At 37.4% G+C, this 18,402-nt stretch overlaps 1 protein-coding gene across 4 annotated transcripts in view; it reads right to left on the bottom strand.

Moving 5' to 3' along the window:
- Positions 1 to 1,303: 1,303 nt before the first annotated feature.
- NPHP3 (nephrocystin 3) overlaps positions 1,304 to 18,402 on the bottom strand; it is a 57,913-nt gene continuing 40,814 nt past the window's right edge. Inside the window, exons 20-27 of one of the 4 annotated variants that reach the window (XM_036084675.2) lie at positions 9,622 to 9,811; positions 9,215 to 9,456; positions 8,119 to 8,194; positions 6,586 to 6,713; positions 5,319 to 5,559; positions 3,878 to 4,003; positions 3,187 to 3,302; positions 1,304 to 2,336 (exon numbers count right to left, since the gene is read on the bottom strand). In XM_036084675.2, coding sequence (XP_035940568.2) covers positions 2,159 to 2,336; positions 3,187 to 3,302; positions 3,878 to 4,003; positions 5,319 to 5,559; positions 6,586 to 6,713; positions 8,119 to 8,194; positions 9,215 to 9,456; positions 9,622 to 9,811 — 1,297 coding nt within the window. In that variant the 3' untranslated portion in view covers positions 1,304 to 2,158. Of the gene's footprint in view, positions 2,337 to 3,186; positions 3,303 to 3,877; positions 4,024 to 5,318; positions 5,560 to 6,087; positions 6,314 to 6,585; positions 6,714 to 8,118; positions 8,195 to 9,214; positions 9,457 to 9,621; positions 9,812 to 18,402 lie in introns of those variants that run through there. The other 3 variants (XM_078071732.1, XM_078071734.1, XM_078071733.1) reach the window with 3 other exon arrangements.

Raw genomic sequence — 18,402 nt, 5'->3', positions numbered from 1 at the left:
AGCAGGGAGCCCGATGCTGGGCTTGATCCCAGGACTCCAGGATCATGACCTGAGCTGAAGGCAGACACTTAACCAACTGAGCCACCCAGGCGCCCCTACTTTTAGCTTTTTAAGTAGACACTTTACATGAAAACATTTGAGTTGGTAGTACAATAAGTAAGATCAAAATGCAGCTTCAAAAGTATATTTAAACTTAAATTTTATGAAATATATGGAGTCCTCAACCCCTAACTAATTAATGAATTTTTACCATAAATCACTTTGAATACTATTATATTTCCACTTATGTTTTTCAAGTCCAAATTTTGTGGGAACAAAGAATAAAGGCCTATTATTCTTTTGCTGTTTTTTCCTTTTTTCAGGGTTCTTCTAGAATATTAATCTCAGATTATTTCCTAAAGCAGTTTTTTTTAGAGGCATTAAACTTAATATACTACTTATAGTGTATTAAATTACTATATTACCAGATAATCAAATTTTAAACTTTAGTAGCTTAATTCTGAAATCAGTATATGGTAATTTGTGAATGTAATTACTTTGTACCTTTCATAGCTGGCAAACCCAGAAAGATGTACTATGGTCATATTTTATCTTCTTTCCTTTTGAACTTCTCTCAAAAGGGGAAGAAGGATGCTCATTTTATAAGATCCTGCCAAATTCTTCTAAGTGACCACTATAGTGCCTTAAAATTAGACCACTGCTTCTCAAACTTAGGTGCATATGAACCACCTGGAGATCTAGTCAAATTGCAGATTCTGATTTAGTAGGTCTGAGGAGAGGCTCTAGAGTCTTAATTTTTCATAAGCTAATTTTTCATACTGATGATCCCAGTTCATGGACCACCCTGTGTGTAGCCAAGCCTTACAGAACATTAACCAAAACCCAATAAAGTTGCCAAAACTTTTTTTTTTTGAAGATTTTATTTATTTATTTGACAGAGAGAGAGAGAGCGAGAGAGGGAACACAAGCAGGGGGAGTGGGAGAGGGAGAAGCAGGCCTCCCGCGGAGCAAGGAGCCTGATGCAGGGCTCGATCCCAGGACCCTGGGATCATGACCTGAGCCGAAGGCAGACACTTAACGACTGAGCCACCCAGGCACCCCGCCAAAACTTAATTTGAGCAAACTATTCAGTATGGATATTTTTCAAGTATTTTTTGTAATGTTCAAAGTATTAATTATGTAACTACAACTCTCTTGTATAAATTGAAGTGGGAAAAAAAACCTTGAAATTGCACTTTTATTTTAAAACAGTGAAGTATGGTTATATCTTTCACCTTTATAATTAATATGTTGGAATCTTAAAGGTATTAAAATTGAAGGTTTTATTATGTATAAATACATAAATGGCACAAAATCAAAATGTGACAACTTTTATAAAACCTGTAAAACATATTTCATTTTCAATATAAAATAGACTAATCTGAGTTTGAGATAAATGAAGAGAGATTTAGGCCATTTAAGAAAGAAGAGGAGACTGTCATGTCCCTATTTTGGGGAAGGTCAAAGAATGCTAAGAGCTCGACTTACTGCATTAAAAACTTCAGATTATGCAGATACACATAACACAGCAGAACAATGTAGAGAGAGCAGAAAGCAGAGGGCTTGGCCCAGGCTGCTCATGGAAAAGGTAGACTTTTTAAAAAATGTAGCAGTCACAGACAACTGTTACTAGTTCATTTTACAGAAAATAATTCAAACCTTCCATGAACATTATCCCTTTATTTCTTGAAACTTTTCTTTGAGGTAGAGATTTGGGCCAGGCTACTGCTGAAAAGCACGACCAGGAATGGTGAGGCCAGTGTAGCTCTTGAGAGATGAAAGAATTATGGAATTGAACTCCTTGTCTTCACAGCTATGCCAGGTCTTCTTGAACAGAGAACAACCACTCTTCATGATCAATTCTTCATGTCATTTTAGGGTTCTAATGTGTCCACATCCATGGATCCCATACATTAAGAAAGTTAATTCTTTTAAGCAGCTAACACTGACACAATCGTGACTCAAACTTTAACGTAGTCCTATGCAATTTTATGCACATACCAGTTAAACCACACAAAATAAAAATAAACTCAACATTTTTTTGTTTTAAATTCTTAGGTTCCAAATATTTCTTAATTATTTTATCCTAAGGTGCATTTGCAATGAATTGTAATTGCTATTACCTCTGTCCTTGAAGGAAAACATTAGGAGAATGGGTTGTTTTTAAGCTAAATGTGTCCCCACTTGAGGAGTGTCGGGAAGGAGCTTTTCCACCCAAAAGTGACGTTTCTGCTTCTTTTATTTCCATCGCCCTTTTGTATAGTTCAGCAGCTTTTTCAAAATCCCCTTCTTCATAGCTTTGAGAGAAAAAATTGTTAAAATGAGAATATACCCTCTTAATTTGAAATGACCTTACAGGATACAGAATAACAAGTTGTGAATAATTCCCCATTCTCTCCTTTCTATTTCCAGCGTGTGCATTCACTCAGGCAGACCAGTAAAATAGAATACCCAAACTCCTCTTTCTGTCTGAACTGCTGAAGTGTATCTCAGTGCCTCACATAGACACCATTAAGACCATGTTGTAATAGATGCAGTGGAATTGCTAAGGGAAGTCTCTGCATCCTGAGATACACAAACCCAGATAAAGCAAAATCAACATGCGTTTTTTTTTTTTTTTTTTTTTTCAGAGAGAAAAAGTGTGCACACGGGATTGGGGGAGGGGCAGAGGGGGAGGGAGAGAGAATCTTGAGCAGGCTCCAGGCCCAGCGCGGAGCCCAATGCAGGGCTTGACCAGGGCTCAGTCTCACAGCCCTGAGATCATGACCTGAGCCAAAACCAAGAGTCAGATGCTTAACTGACTGAGCTACCTAAGCACCCAAAATCAACATGCACTTAATGGTAAATAGCTTTTGAGGGCAGCAAATTGCCCATATTACCCCCAGAACCAGTTAGCTGCAAATGTAAATCACCTTTCACTATTTACATGGTACATTCCTCTACAAAATAGATTATGCAACATTTATTTCACTTCTGGATACTACTTTAGTATCTTGAAGTAAATCAACCCAAAACAACCCCTTCCCCTCTTCCAAGAAAAAAACAATTAGCACTAATATTCTGTGTTGTTCTATGATAGGTCAAATTAAAGTTGTTCTAAAATGGAGTTTGGCTGTTACCAGGAAACAGGAAACAAAAAATTCTTACCTAAGCACGGCTAAATTTTTTAATGTTTCTCCAACTCGAGGATGCATCCGACCCAGGCTGTCTTCATAAATCTTTAATGCTCTTTCATATAATGGCAAGGCTTCAATGTGTTTTTTCTTATAAAAAAAAAAAACCAGTAATATTCACTTGAACACACTGAGTTGCTGAAATTACTATTAACATTCTAGACTAAGCTGATCTACTGGGGTAAGCCCCTTTAAAAATGTTAATATCCTCCTACAGATTAAAAATTTATTACTAATCATCATGGTAGAAGCATATAATAGAAAGTCAGAAACCTAAGTTTTAGACCCAGCTTGGTGACCACTGAACTTAATCCAATAATATAAGAAAAACCTGTTTCCTTATTGCTCAGTGGGTATGATACCTGCTTTTCACCTATCACAGGCAAATGCCACAGCTTAAAGATAGTATTAGACAAAGAGATGTACAAAGTCTCCAGAATTTAAAAACGAAACTTATGCAATGAACTAAATAAATACTCAGTACGTGTTTTACACTAAGAGGAAAGGACCATGTTACAAATGTAACTTCAATAATTTCTCAAGTACTAAAGGAAGCATTAGTAATCTTAAATTTTCTTTAGTTACTTTTACTGTGCCACATCCATTTCATGTTTATGTTTCATAACTTAAAACTATTCATAAAGAGTTAATATGTGGGAACTTACCATTTGGCTATAGAGAACAGCTAAGTTCACCAGGGCAGTAGCTACACTGGGGTGCTTTGGGCCAAAGGATTTCTGCCGAATTTCAACAGCCAGCTCATACAAAGGTACAGCTTTGTCAAGTTTCCCCTAAAAAACAAAAGTGAAATCTAACAAAAATATTAAAATAATAAATACCATCTGATCAAAGCTTTTTCCATAAATAAAATTTTCTATTAAAGAGTAATTTTGAGAAAAAAATTTCAGAAACATCTTCTACTTTAATGGTTCAGTTTATAGATAACCGAAATCTATATTCAGTTTTTAATCACCTACAAACTGAAATTTTATATTCAATGTAGCATTGAATGTAATTGAATATACATTGAATATAAAAACATTTTCTTTGATAATTCAGAAAGCCCTTTTATAAAGCTCACTCTATCACTCAGTTCCCAGTGAAGGAAAAATATGCCAGTAAAATGTTTATTATCACTCAGTTACCAGTGAAGTAAAAATATGCAGTAAAATGTTTGCTACTATACATAATTTAGATATGGCATCAAAAATAAAATCTCATTTCCCACCAAATCCCTTCGAGATTCTTCTAATTTTTTTTAAAGATTTTATTTATTAGAGAGAGGGAGAAAGCACACAAGCAGGGGGAGCAGCAGAAGGAGAGGGAGAAGCAGACTCCCAGGCTCCCTGCTCAGCAGAGAACCCAGTGCAGGGCTTGATCTCAGGACTCTGGGATCATGACCTGAACCGAAGGCAGATGCTTAATTGACTGAGCCACGAAGGCACCCCTCTAATTATTTCTTTTTCACCTGAAAGTTGGGCAGAAATAGCAACAGTGCATCATTCTTACTAAAACATTAACTTCAGGCCCAGGTTGACCAGCAAGGGTCCCACAAAGTCTAGAGATAGTCTACGTAGCTCTGTAACTGCACTAAATGAAATGAAATCAGACTTTTTTTTTTTTTTTTTTTTAGAACAGCTACAAAAATTCCAAACATCACTTAGGCTAGAACCCTAGGGAAAAGAATGGTTACATTTCATTACAGGCAAAGAAAAGAAACTGTGAAATTGAAATGCTCATTTAATCACCTACAAAGATTCCTCTTTCACCTCTGACAAGTAGGTGATTTGTTGTGATTATGGCTGCTTAACTCAGAAAACTTAATAGTGGCTGAATTTTAGAACTTCTGAAATATGAGTTCCACTTAGAACGTTGATGAATGCATTTGTATTTGGAATGTATTTTAATAAAACTAAACCAGTACCTTAATTAAATCTGATACACTATTTTTTAATGTTCTACTCAACTATTTGTTAAAAAATTTAATCATTATGATTGAAAAGCTCATAGAAAATAATCCATCAGAAGAAAATTATTTTACTGACAGTAATTATGACTTAATTGGTATATTATAAAACACATGTAAGCATGTCAAGGATTACTTACCATTTTCTTATACAAGATTGCAAGATGTTTCACTGTATAGGCCAAAGAAGGGTGATCAGGAGCTAATGCTCGTCTCCGGATGTCTAAAGCCCTTTCATAAAGTTCTTCTGCTTTATCATACTGTTTCTTTTCATTGCATAGAGCTGCCAGATTATTTAAAGACTGGGCACAGTCGGGGTGATCTGGTCCTAGGACTCGCTCTCTCATTTCTAAGGACCGCTTCAGAAACTGGTCAGCTGTTCTACGAACAAAACCCCAAAATGGTTTAAATAATTTATTCTCTAGAAGTAAGAATCCTTAGCCCTAGTTAGGTGGAGAACTGAAGCATTTTTATTCTTAAATCCAAGATAGTTAATATGAAGGATTTGGCTCAGAGTCCTCTCTCTCCCTCTTTCCTACCCCTCATCCCTTCCTGCCCTTTTCCAAAAATTAAAAATGCTTTCCTGATAGTGTGAGGGCCTAAAGTATCTAGATGATTGCCTCAGTTCTCCACTTGACTTTTCCTAAAAGACAAACTCATAAATATTTTCCAAACAAACTTCTGATACCTTTAAAATTAGTAGACCTAATTCAAAAGATTTTGGTATTCATTGTTTTTCCCTCTGAAGTTACTACGATATAATTTTTAATTGAAACCCCTTCCGAAGCCAGTTAAGTATCCGGCTTAAATTTTCTTTAGTTACTTTTACTGTGCCACATCTATTTCATGTTTATATTTCATACCTTAAAACTATTCATAAAGAGTTAATATGTGGGAACTTACCATTTGGCTATAGAGAACAGCTAAGTTCACCAGGGCAGTAGCTGATATCCAAAGTATCTAATTTTTTTTTTGATATCCAAAGTATCAAATTTTTTTGATATCCAATGTATTAATGTCTTTTTGAATCTTTTAAGTCCAAATAAACTGAAGACCAAAACCAGCAGCCATCTACATCCTATCCTTTATTCTCCCTTGGTGCCAAGTTTCTTCTGTGAAGTCTCATGTACAGTATCTATCAAAACACTTTTTATAATCATATAAAACATACTAGGGATGCTACAGAATAACTTTTTAGCCAATAAAAGCAACAATGTGACAGGAAACAGTAAAAAAAATGCCATGGCCTTTGTTCAGCGTGGCTATATGTTCATAACCTACCATACGTGAAATCTGGCATGGTTTCTATCAATTTATTCTAGCTTGACTTGATAGAAACGGAAAGCAGCTTTGCATCTAAGAGACAAAATGGACACTTGTTTTCATTATTAGCATCATGGTACTCACTCCAGGTTATTCTGAAGATAGTAGAGAACGCCCAGCTCATTGAGGGTCCGAGCATTGTCAGGTGTGTCCTTTCCTAGTGTGAGCTCTTCTAACTGCAGGGCTCGTCTACGTAAGAGGGCAAATCCATACTGAAGCAAACACAAATGGAGAATAAGTAATAAGTGCAGTCCTTGATTCTGAAATACTACACTGGAGTTCTAAGAAATCCTTTCTCTTTTTGTTCCCTTAAAGTAGATTACAGTTATTTTAAGTATCACACTGAATTAATCCAGTGGTTATTGCAAATGCACATACTTCCACATGGCATCACATTCTAAAATCCACCAAAAGCTGTTTTGAGAAAGTGATGATGAGCTATTTTAGCAAAGTGAACTGAGTCCCAAGTGCTTCAAAAAGATCAGGACACAGAATTAACCTGCAGATACTTACCAATCCCACGGCTTAAACACTTAAAAACATCAGGTACTTAAATTGCACCTAGCACTTGCAAGTAGTAGACAAATAAATCCTGGAGATCAAATGCACAGTATAGTGAATGTAGACAATAATGCTGTATTAAAATCATCAAACTTGCTAAGAGATTAGATCTTAACTATTCCCACCATAAAAAGGAAACAATAATTATGTGATATGACAGAGGTGCTATCACTCCAATGGCAATTAGATTACAATACATAATGTATCAAATTAGCATGCTGTACACCTTAAATTTACAGAATGTTCTATGTCAAGTATATTTTTAAATGTTTTTTTTTTTTTAAGATTTTATTTATTTATTTGACAGAGATAGAGAGAGAGAGCACAAGTAGGCAGAGAGGCAGGCAGAGGGAGAGGGAGAAGCAGGCTCTCCACTGAGCAGGGAGCCCGATGTGGGACTCGATCCCAGGACCCTGGGATCATGACCTGAGCTGAAGGCAGCCGCTTAACGACTGAGCCATCCAGGCACCCTATGTCAAGTATATTTAAAAAATTTACATAGCATTTGAAGTTAAAACAGGCTATATTTAGATTTTATCAGCAGCTTAGAAAAACGAAAATAATTTTGGTGTTTGTGCTCAAAGGTAAGAATTTCTTTGCATCTGAATCTAACATAATTAAATTTTTTATTTGTTTTTCCTTTAAAGAATTGAAGCAGCTTTTAAGTCCATCTTCCAAAGTCTAACCTTCAAATGAACTTTATAGTTCCACTTTAAAAAAGTAAAAAAAAAATTTTTCCATGTTCACTGAGACATAATTGTCATAAAACACTGTGTAAGTTTAAGGTGTGCAACATAATGATTTCACATATGTATATATTGCAAAATAACCATAATATACAGTTCCACTTTTTTAAAGTCTGCTAAGTTGTACTTCTCAGTAATACTAATACTTAACATGTATTATGTGTAAATAAGAAAATGTTAGTACTTTTGTTGAAATCACTTTAATATCTAAAGTTCTTAAACATATGAGGTGTATGCAGCTATATTATGATATTCAGAGATGCGCTTTTCCTCTGGTTCTAAACACAACACAAAAGAAATCTCTCATTACCGAGTTGCCTTTTCTCCTTGTAGCCTTCTGACGAATTTTAAAGGATTTTTTCCTAAAATGTTCAGCTTGTTCATATCTTAAAAAAAAAAAAATAACAATAAAGTCAAACAAAAGAAGCATATGTCCAAAGTATCATACTTCAGTGAAATGAAGGCATTCCTTACCTAGTGCAAAGCTTTTTTTGGCTCTTAAATATAGCATAATTTCTAAAAATGATAGTCACATGGAATTAAAAATAACAAAAACCTTCATAAAACAAAATCTAACAAAACAAACCTAATCCTCCAAGTAGCTGACATTTAACAGATTTTTAACTGATTTAACTCACTCTGAATCTCTAAAGGATGACCTAACTAAATGAAAATCTAAAATTTTAGTTTCCTCTACCACCTTCTTCTGTACATGCTAATTTCTGGTCAAATATAAACATGAAATTCACACAAAATTTGTGTGAAACAACACCTCTAGAAATTAAAAGAAAAAATTCCAATATGCATCATTTACGATACATGATTTCTGATAGAGGAAAAGAGGCCATTCAGTGGGTGTCTAATAGATATGAGACTTTTTGTTATGCCAGGGATTGGTCAACTTTTTCTGGAAAGGGCTACATAGTAAATATTTTAGGCTTTGTGGGCCACATAGTCTCTGTTACAACTATGGAACTCTGCTGAATCATGGAAGCAACCACAGACAATATGTACATGAAAAAATGTGACTATGTTCCAATACAATCTTATTTACAAAACAAGGGGCCTAGTGGACTTGGCCTGTGGACAACGTTTGCTGCCCTGTATTAGCAGTGCACTTAATATTACAAAGCTAGTTGGTGAAGGAGCCCAGATTCAAACCCGACTATATGACTCCAAAGTCCATGTTCTATCCACGCATCTTCAAATGGAGGTGAATCTCGTAGTTCTAATTTTCTGTTTACTCCACAAAGACCCAAGACCAAGAATAATCTTTGAACATGGCAGATTCAAAAGAATATTGGATAAGAAAAGTAACACAGCCACAAAACCAAGCTTACCACATAAGTACATTAAGAATGTGACTCCCCATCGTAAAACCAGAGTATGACTGATCTAAGTCTTACTTATTTTGTTTCTGGTACAAAGTTGCCAGTGCCTCAAGTTCACGAGCAATATGGGGATGTTCTGCACCATAAGCATTTTCAGAGATTTCTAAGGCCTGTTTATACAGCTGTTCTGCATTGCCAAACTTCTTCCACTGCACGTACACACTTGCTAGTTGGTGGAGGGACTGAGCCACTCTTGGGTGATCTGGATCTAAAGCTGTTTCTCGAATTTCTAGGGACCTCTGCAAAGGCACCACAGCCTAGAGAAAAAAAAAAAAAGGTTAAAGCCCAGTTCCAAGTGAGTGAAATGCTGTAAGATCTGCAATCTCATTAGCACAACGAATGAAAACTGCACTAAACTCCTAGCAAGGACAGAAGAGCAAACAGGAAAAACCTACCTACCTCTGACCCCCTGCTGAAGTTACCTGACTGAGGAGGCCTAGATCCTTGAGAAATCGCCCCAGGGTTTCATAAAGATCAGCCAAGCAAATCATGTTCTCCTCGCCTTCACAGGTTTTCTCATACTGCTTCAAGGAATCAAAGTACTCTGCTGCCATTGCGCTTTTGTCTTTGCCAACAAACTGCCAGTAACTCAGCAACTCGGCAAAGTGTCCTCTGTTTCAACAAAAAAACCCAGTAATTTAATGAAAAACAAACTTTAAAACCCACTATAAATGCCAGAATTCGTATCAGGCTATTGACACTTTATTAGCAGGCAAGTATAGTGTAGAGAGACATGACTGCAGACTCCGACTCTCCGCCAAGTCCATCACTTCCTAGCTGTGTGACGGTGAGCAGGTGGTCTGACCTCTTCATCATCCTTATCTGCAGAAGGAGGGTCACCAGCCTGACCTGCCTCGGGGGCTACTATAAGCAGATGATGGCACACAGCAAGCACTCCGTAATTGGGGCTGCCGTCGTTAAGGTACTTACGAAACATCACACTATGAGTGGGACACCTCGCACTGCCTTCTTTCCCACTTACCTAATGCTAAATGCTACAGCTGAATCTAAGTCCATCCGTCTTTCTGGGCCCACTCCGACGTCCTTGTTTGCTAGTTGCTCTCTGCTCTAAATCTCATTTTTATCACAGCATTATGGGGTTCTTTGGTAATTTATTTATTATGTAATACAACATTTATTAGTTTCGGGCACACAACTCCTGATTTGATATTTGCATATATAGTAGTCCACCTTATCCCTGGTTTCACTTTCCCCAGTTTCAGTTAGCGGTCATCAACCATGGTCCAGGAGCAGATGATCCTCCTCTGACGTAAGGTCAGCAGGTCAACAGTAGCCCATGGCTCCATCACAGTGCCTACTCCATTCACCTCACTTCAGTTCATCACTGGGACATTTTATCATCAGACGTCATCACAAGAAGAAGGGTAAGTCAGTCCAGTAAGGTATTTTGAGAGAGAGACCACATTCACATAACTTTGATTATAGTATATTGTTATAATTATTCTATTTTATTATTAGTTATTGCTGTTAATGTCTTATTATGCCTAATTCATAAATTAAACTTTATCATAGGTATGTGTGTACAGGGAAAAATAATATATACAGGGCTCGGTATGATCTGTGGTTTAGGCATCCACTGGGGATCTTAAAAGTATCCCCCATGGGAAAGGGGATCTACTGGGTTGCAAAATGATCACCACAGTAAGTCTAATTAACATATGTTCCTATACATAGTTACAGAATTTTTTTCTTGTGAAGAGAACTTTTAAGATCTACTTTCTTAGCAGCTTTAAAATATGCAAAATATTATTAACTATAATCACCATGCTGTACATTACATCCCCAGGACTTAGTTTGGTTTATAACTGGAACTTTGTACCTTTCTACTCCTTTTACCCACTTTGCCCACTCCCTACCCTCTGCCTCTGGCAATCACCAATCTCTTCTCTGGATCAAGGACATGTTTGGCTTTTGTTTTTTTTTTTTTTTTGGTTCCAGATATAAGTGAGATCATACAGTATTTGTCTTTCTCTGACTTATTTTACTTAGCATAATGTCCTACAGGTCCATCCATGTTGTTGCAAATGGCAAGGTTTCGTTCCTTTTTATGGCTGAATAATAGTCCATTGTATGTATATAATGTGCACACATATATACACACCACTCTTCTTTATCCATTCATGTATGAATTGACACAGGTTGTTTCCTATCTTGACTATTGTAAATAATGATATAATGAACGTGGGGGTGCATATATCTTTTCAAATTATTTTGTTTTCTTCAGATAAACCCCCAGAAGTGAAACTGTTGGGTCATACTGTAGTTCTAGTTTTAATTTTTTGAGGAACCTCATACTGTTTTCCACAGTGGCTGTCCCAAATTACATTCCTACCAACAGTACATGAGGGTTCCCTTTTCTCTACATCATTGCTGGCATTTGTTATCACTTGTCTTTTTTTTTTTTTTAATTATGTTATGTTAGTCACCATACCATACATCATTAGTTTTTTGATGTAGTGATCCACAATTCATTGTTTTCATATAACACCCAGTGCTCCATGCAGTACGTGCCCTCCTTAATACCCATCACTGGGCTAACCCATCCCCCCCCAAAACCCTCAGTTTGTTTCTCAGAGTCCATAGTCTCTCATGGTTCATCTCTCCCTCCGATTACCCCCCCTTCATTTTTCCCTTCCTTCTCCTAATGTCCTCCATACTATTCCTTATGTTTCACAAATAAGTGAAACCATATGATAATTGACTTTCTCTGCTTGACTTATTTCACTTAGCATAATCTCCTCCAGTCCCATCCATGTTGATGTAAAAGTTGGGTATTCATCCTTTCTGATGGCTGAGTAATATTCCATGGTATATATGGACCACATCTTCTTTATCCATTCATCTGTTGAAGGGCATCTCGGCTCTTTCCACAGTTTGGCTACTGCGGACATTGCTGCTATGAACATTGGGGTGCATATGGCCCTTCTTTTCACTACATCTGTGTCTTTGGGGTAAATACCCAGGAGTGCAATTGCTGGGTCATAGGGTAGCTCTATTTTTAAATTTTTGAGGCAACTCCACACTGTTTTCCAAAGTGGCTGTACCAGCTTGCATTCCCACCAACAGTGTAAGAGGGCTCCCCTTTCTCCACAACCTCTCCAACATTTGTTATTTCTTTCCCTGTCCATTTTTGCCATTTTAACTAGTGTAAGGTGGTATCTCGATGTGGTTTTGATTTGAATTTCCCTAATGGCTACGATGATGATCATTTTTCATGTGTCTGTTAGCCATTTGTATGTCTTCTTTGGAGAAGTGTCTGTTCATGTCTTCTGCCCATTTTTTGACTTGATTGTTTTTTGGGTGTTGAGTTTGAGAAGTTCTTTATAGATCTTGAATACCAGCCCTTTATCTGTAGTGTCATTTGCAAATATCTTCTCCCATTCTGTGGGTTGCCTCTATGTTTTGTTGACTGTTTCCTCTGCTGTGCAGAAGCTTTTTATCTTGATGAAGTCCCAAAAGTTCATTTTTGCTTTTGTTTCACTAGCCTTTGGAGATATAGCTTGAAAGAAGTTGCTGTGGGCGATGTCAAAGAGGTTACTGCCTATGTTCTCCTCTAGGATTTTGATGGATTCCTCTCTCACATTGAGGTCTTTCATCCATTTTGAGTTTATCTTTGTGTATGGTGTTAGAGAATGGTCAAGTTTCATTCTTCTGCATGTGGCTGTCCAATTTTCCCAGCACCATTTATTGAAGAGACTTATTTCCATTGCATATTTTTTCCGGCTTTGTCAAAGATTATTTGACCATAGAGTTGGGGGTCCATATCTGGGCTCTCTATTCTGTTCCATTGGTCTATATATCTGTTTTGTGCCAGTACCATGCTGTCTTGGTAATCACAGCTTTGTAATATAGCTTGAAATTGGGCAACGTGATGTCCCAGCTTTTTCTTTTTCAACATTTCCTTGGCGATTCGGGGTCTTTTCTGATTCCTTACAAATTTTAGGATTGTTTGTTCCAGCACTTTGAAAAATGTCATTGAAATTTTGAATGGGATGGCATTGAAGGTATAGATTGCTCTGGGCAGCACAGACATTTTAACAATGTTTATTCTTCCGATCCATGAGCGTGGAATAATTTTCCATCTTTTTGTGTCTTCTTCAATTTTTGTCATGAGTGTTCTGTAGTTCCTAGAGTACAGATCTTTTACGTCTTTGGTTAGGTTTATTCCGAGGTATCTTATGGTTTTGGGTGCAATTGTAAATGGGATCAACTCCTTAATTTCTCTTTCTTCTGTCTTATTGTTGGTGTATAGGAATGCCACTGATTTCTGTGCACTGATTTTATATCCTGCCACTTTACAGAATTCCTGTATGAGTTCTAGCAGTTTTGGGGTGGAGTCTTTTGGGTTTTCCACATAAAGTATCATATCATCCGCAAAGAGTGAGAGTTTGACTTCTTCTTTGCTGATTCAGATGCCTTTTATTTTTTTGTTGTTGTTGTCTGATTGCTGTGGCTAGGACTTCTAGAACTACGTTGAATAGCAGTGGTGATAGTGGACAACCCTGCCATGTTCCTGACCTTAGGGGGAAAGCTCTCAGTTCTTTCCCATTGAGAATGATATTCGCTGGGGTTTTTCATAGATGGCTTTTATGATATTGAGGTATGTACCCTCTATCCCTATACTCTGAAGAGTTTTGACCAAGAAAGGATGCTGTACTTTGTCAAATGCTTTTTTCTGCATCTATTGAGAGGATCATATGGTTCTTGTTCTTTCTTTTATTAATGTATTGCATCACATTAATTGATTTGCGGATGTTGAACCAAACTTTTAGCCCAGGAATAAATCCCACTTGGTCATGGTGAATAATCCTTTTAATGTACTGTTGGGTCATATTGGCTAGGATTTTGGTGAGAATTTTTGCATCCATGTTCATCAGGGATATTGGTCTGTAATTCTCCTTTTTGATGGAGTCTTTCTCTGGTTTTGGGATCAAGGTAATGTTGACCTCATAAAACAAGTTTAGAAGTTTTCCTTCCATTTCTATTTTTTGGAACACTTTCAGAAGAATAGGTATTAATTCTTGTTTAAATGTTTGGTAGAATTCCCCTGGGAAGCCATCTGGCCCTGGGCTCTTGTTTATTGGGAGACTTTTGATGACTGCTTCAATTTCCTTAGTGGTTATAGGTCTGTTCAGGTTTTCTATTTCTTCCTGGTTCAGTTTTGGTAGTTGATACATCTCTAGGAATGCATCCATTTCTTCCAGATTATCTAATTTGCGGGCATACAGTGGCTCATAATATGTTCTTTTTTTTTTTTAAAGATTTTATTTATTTATTTGACAGAGAGATAGAGAGAGAGCACAAGTAGGCAGAGAGGCAGGCAGAGGGAGAGGGAGAAGCAGGCTCTCCACCGAGGAGGGAGCCCGATGTGGGGCTCGATCCCAGGACCCTGGGATCATGACCTGAGCCGAAGGCAGACAGACACTTAACTGACTGAGCCACCCAGGTGCCCCCATAATATGTTCTTATAATTGTATTTCTTTGCTGTTGGTTGTGATCCCTCTTTCATTCATGATTTTATTTATTTGGGTCATTTCCCTTTTCTTTTTGATAAGTCTGGCTAGGGGTTTATCAATTTTGTTATTTCTTTCAAAGAACCAGCTCCTAGTTTCGTTATCTGTTCTACTGTTCTTTCGGTTTCTATTTCATTGATTTCTGCTCTGATCTTTATGATTTCTCTTCTCCTGCTGGCTTTAGGCTTTATTTGCTGTTTTTTCTCCAGCTCCTTTAGGTATAGGGTTAGGTTGTGTATTTGAGGCCTTTCTTGTTTCTTGAGAAAGGCTTGTATTGCTATATACTTTCCTCTTAGGACTGCCTTTGCTGCATCCCAAAGATTTTGAACAGTTGTGTTTTCATTTAATTTGTTTCCATGAATTTTTTAAATTCTTCTTTAATTTCCTGGTTGACCCATTCATTCTTTAGTAGGTTGCTCTTTAGCCTCCATGTATTTGAGTTCTTTCCGACTTTCCTCTTGTGATTGAGTTCTAGTTTCAAAGCATTGTGGTCTGAAAATAGGCAGGGAGTGATCCCAATGTTTTGGTACCGGTTGAGACCTGATTTGTGACCTAGGATGTGATCTATTCTGGAGAATGTTCCATGGGTACTAGAGAAGAATGTGTATTCTGTTATTTTGGGATGGAATGTTCTGAATATATCTGTGAAGTCCCTTTGGTCCAATGTGTCATTTAAAGTCTTTATTTCCTTGTTGATCTTTTGCTTATATGATCTGTCCATTTCAGTGAGGGGAGTGTTAAAGTCCCCTACTATTATTGTGTTGTTGTTGATGTGTTTCTTTGTTTTTGTTATTAATTGGCTTATATAATTGGCTGCTCCCATGTTAGGGGCACAGATATTTACAATTGTTAGATTTTCTTGTTGGATAGACCCTTTAAGTATGATATAATGTCCTTCCTCATCTCTTATTACAGTCTTTGGTTTAAAGTCTAATTTGTCTGATATAAGGATTGCCACCCCAGCTTTCTTTTGGTGTCCATTAGCATGGTAAATGGTTTTCCACCCCTTCACTTCCAATCTGGGGGTATCTTTGGGTCTAAACTGAGTCTCTTGCAGACAGCATATTGATGGGTCTTGTTTTTTATCCAATCTGATAGCCTGTGTCTTTTGATTGGGGCATTTAGCCCATTTACATTCAGGGTAACTACTGAAAGATATGAATTTAGTGCCATTGTATTGCGTGTAAGGTGACTGTTACTGTATATTGTCTGTGTTCCTTTCTGGCCTTTGTTACTTTTAGGCTCTCTCTTTGCTTAGAGGACCCCTTTCAATATTTCTTGTAGGGCTGGTTTCGTGTTTGCAAATTCCTTTAGTTTTTGTTTGTCCTGGAAGCTTTTTATCTCTCCTTCTATTTTCAGTGACAGCCTAGCTGGATATAGTATTCTTGGCTGCATATTTTTCTCATTTAGTGCTCTGAATATATCATGCCAGTCCTTTCTGGCCTGCCAGGTCTCTGTGAATAGGTCTGTTGCCAATCTAATGTTTCTACCATTGTAGGTTGCAGATCTCTCGTCCAGAGCTGCTTTCAGGATTTTCTCTTTGTCTCTGAGACTTGTGAGTTTTACTATTAGATGTCGGGGTGTTGACCTATTTTTATTGATTTTGAGAGGGGTTCTCTGTGCCTCCTGGATTTTGATGCCTGTTTCCTTCCCCAAATTAGGGAAGTTCTCTGCTATAATTTGCTCCATTATACCTTCTGCCCCTCTCTCTCTTTCTTCTTCTTCTGGGATCCCAATTATTCTAATATTGTTTCATCTTATGGTATCACTTATTTCTCGAATTCTGCCCTTGTGATCCAGTAGCTGTTTATCTCTCTTTTTCTCAGCTTCTTTATTCTCCATCATTCGGTCTTCTATATCACTAATTGTCTCTTCTGCCTCATTTATCCTAGCAGTCAGAGCCTCCATTTTTTTTTTTTTTTACTTTTATTATGTTATGTTAGTTACCATACAATACATCATTGGTTTTTGATGTGATGATCCACGATCCATTGTTTTCGTATAACATCCAGTGCTCCATGCAGTACGTGCCCTCCTTAATACCCATCACCGGGCTAACCAATTCTCCCTCCCCCCTCCCCTCTAAAACCCTGTTTGTTTCTCAGTCCATAGTCTCTCATGATTCATCCCTCCCTCCAATCCCCCCTCCATTTTTCCCTTCCTTCTCCTAATGTCCTCCATGCTATTCCTCATGTTCCACAAATAAGTGACCATATGATAATTGACTTTCTCTGCTTGACTTATTTCACTTAGCATAATCTCCTTCAGTCCCATCCATGTTGATGTAAAAGTTGGGTATGCATCCTTCCTGATGGCTGAGTAATATTCCATTGTATATATGGACCACATCTTATCCATTCATCTGTTGAAGGGCATCTTGGCTCTTTCAACAGTTTGGCTACTGCGGACATTGCTGCTATGAACATTGGGGTGCATATGGCCCTTCTTTTCACTACATCTGTGTCTTTGGGGTAAATACCCAGGAGTGCAATTGCTAGGTCATAGGGTAGCTCTATTTTTAAATTTTTGAGGCACCTCCACACTGTTTTCCAAAGTGGCTGTACCAACTTGCATTCCCACCAACAGTGTAAGAGGGTTCCCCTTTCTCCACAGCCTCTCCAACATTTGTTGTTTTTTGCCCTGTCCATTTTTGCCCTCCTAACTGGTGTAAGGTGGTATCTCAATGTGGTTTTGATTTGAATTTCCCTGATGGCTAATGATGATGAACAATTTTTTCATGTGTCTGTTAGCCATTTGTATGTCTTCTTCAGAGAAGTGTCTTTTCATATCTTCTGCCCACTTTTTGACTTGATTATTTGTTTTTTGGGTGTTGAGTTTGAGAAGTTCTTTATAGATCTTGAATACCAGCCCTTTATCTGCAGTGTCATTTGCAAATATCTTCTCCCATTCTGTGGGTTGCCTCTATGTTTTGTTGACTGTTTCCTTTGCTGTGCAGAAGCTTTTTATCTTGATGAAGTCCCAAAAGTTCATTTTTGCTTTTGTTTCACTAGCTTTTGGAGATATATCTTGAAAGAAGTTGCTGTGGGCGATGTCAAAGAGGTTACTGCCTATGTTCTCCTCTAGGATTTTGATTGATTCCTCTCTCACATTGAGGTCTTTCATCCACTTTGAATTTATCTTTGTGAATGGTGTTAGAGAATGGTCAAGTTTCATTCTTCTGCATGTGGCTGTCCAATTTTCCCAGCACTATTTATTGAAGAGACTGTCTTTTTTCCATTGCATGTTTTTTCCTGCTTTGTCAAAGATTATTTGAACATAGAGTTGGGGGTCCATATCTGGGCTCTCTATTCTGTTCCATTGGTCTATATGTCTGTTTTTGTGCCAGTACCATGCTGTCTTGGTGATCACAGCTTTGTAATATAGCTTGAAATCGGGCAACGTGATGCCCCCAGCTTTGTTTTTCTTTTTCAATATTTCCTTGGCAATTCGGGGTCTTTTCTGATTCCATACAAATTTTAGCATTGTTTGTTCCAGCACTTTGAAAAGTGTCATTGGAATTTTGATTGGGATGGCACTGAAGGTAGAGATTTATCTGGGTAGCATAGACATTTTAACAATGTTTATTCTTCCGATCCATGAGCATGGAATATTTTTCCATCTTTTTGTGTCTTCTTCAATTTCTTTCATGACTGTTTTCTAGTTCCTAGA

Source organism: Halichoerus grypus, chromosome 1 (assembly GCF_964656455.1).
Source record: "Halichoerus grypus chromosome 1, mHalGry1.hap1.1, whole genome shotgun sequence".
In the NCBI taxonomy this organism is placed as follows: domain Eukaryota; kingdom Metazoa; phylum Chordata; class Mammalia; order Carnivora; family Phocidae; genus Halichoerus; species Halichoerus grypus.
Note: the sequence above shows the minus strand (reverse complement) of the source record. Positions and strands in the feature narration are given on the sequence as shown.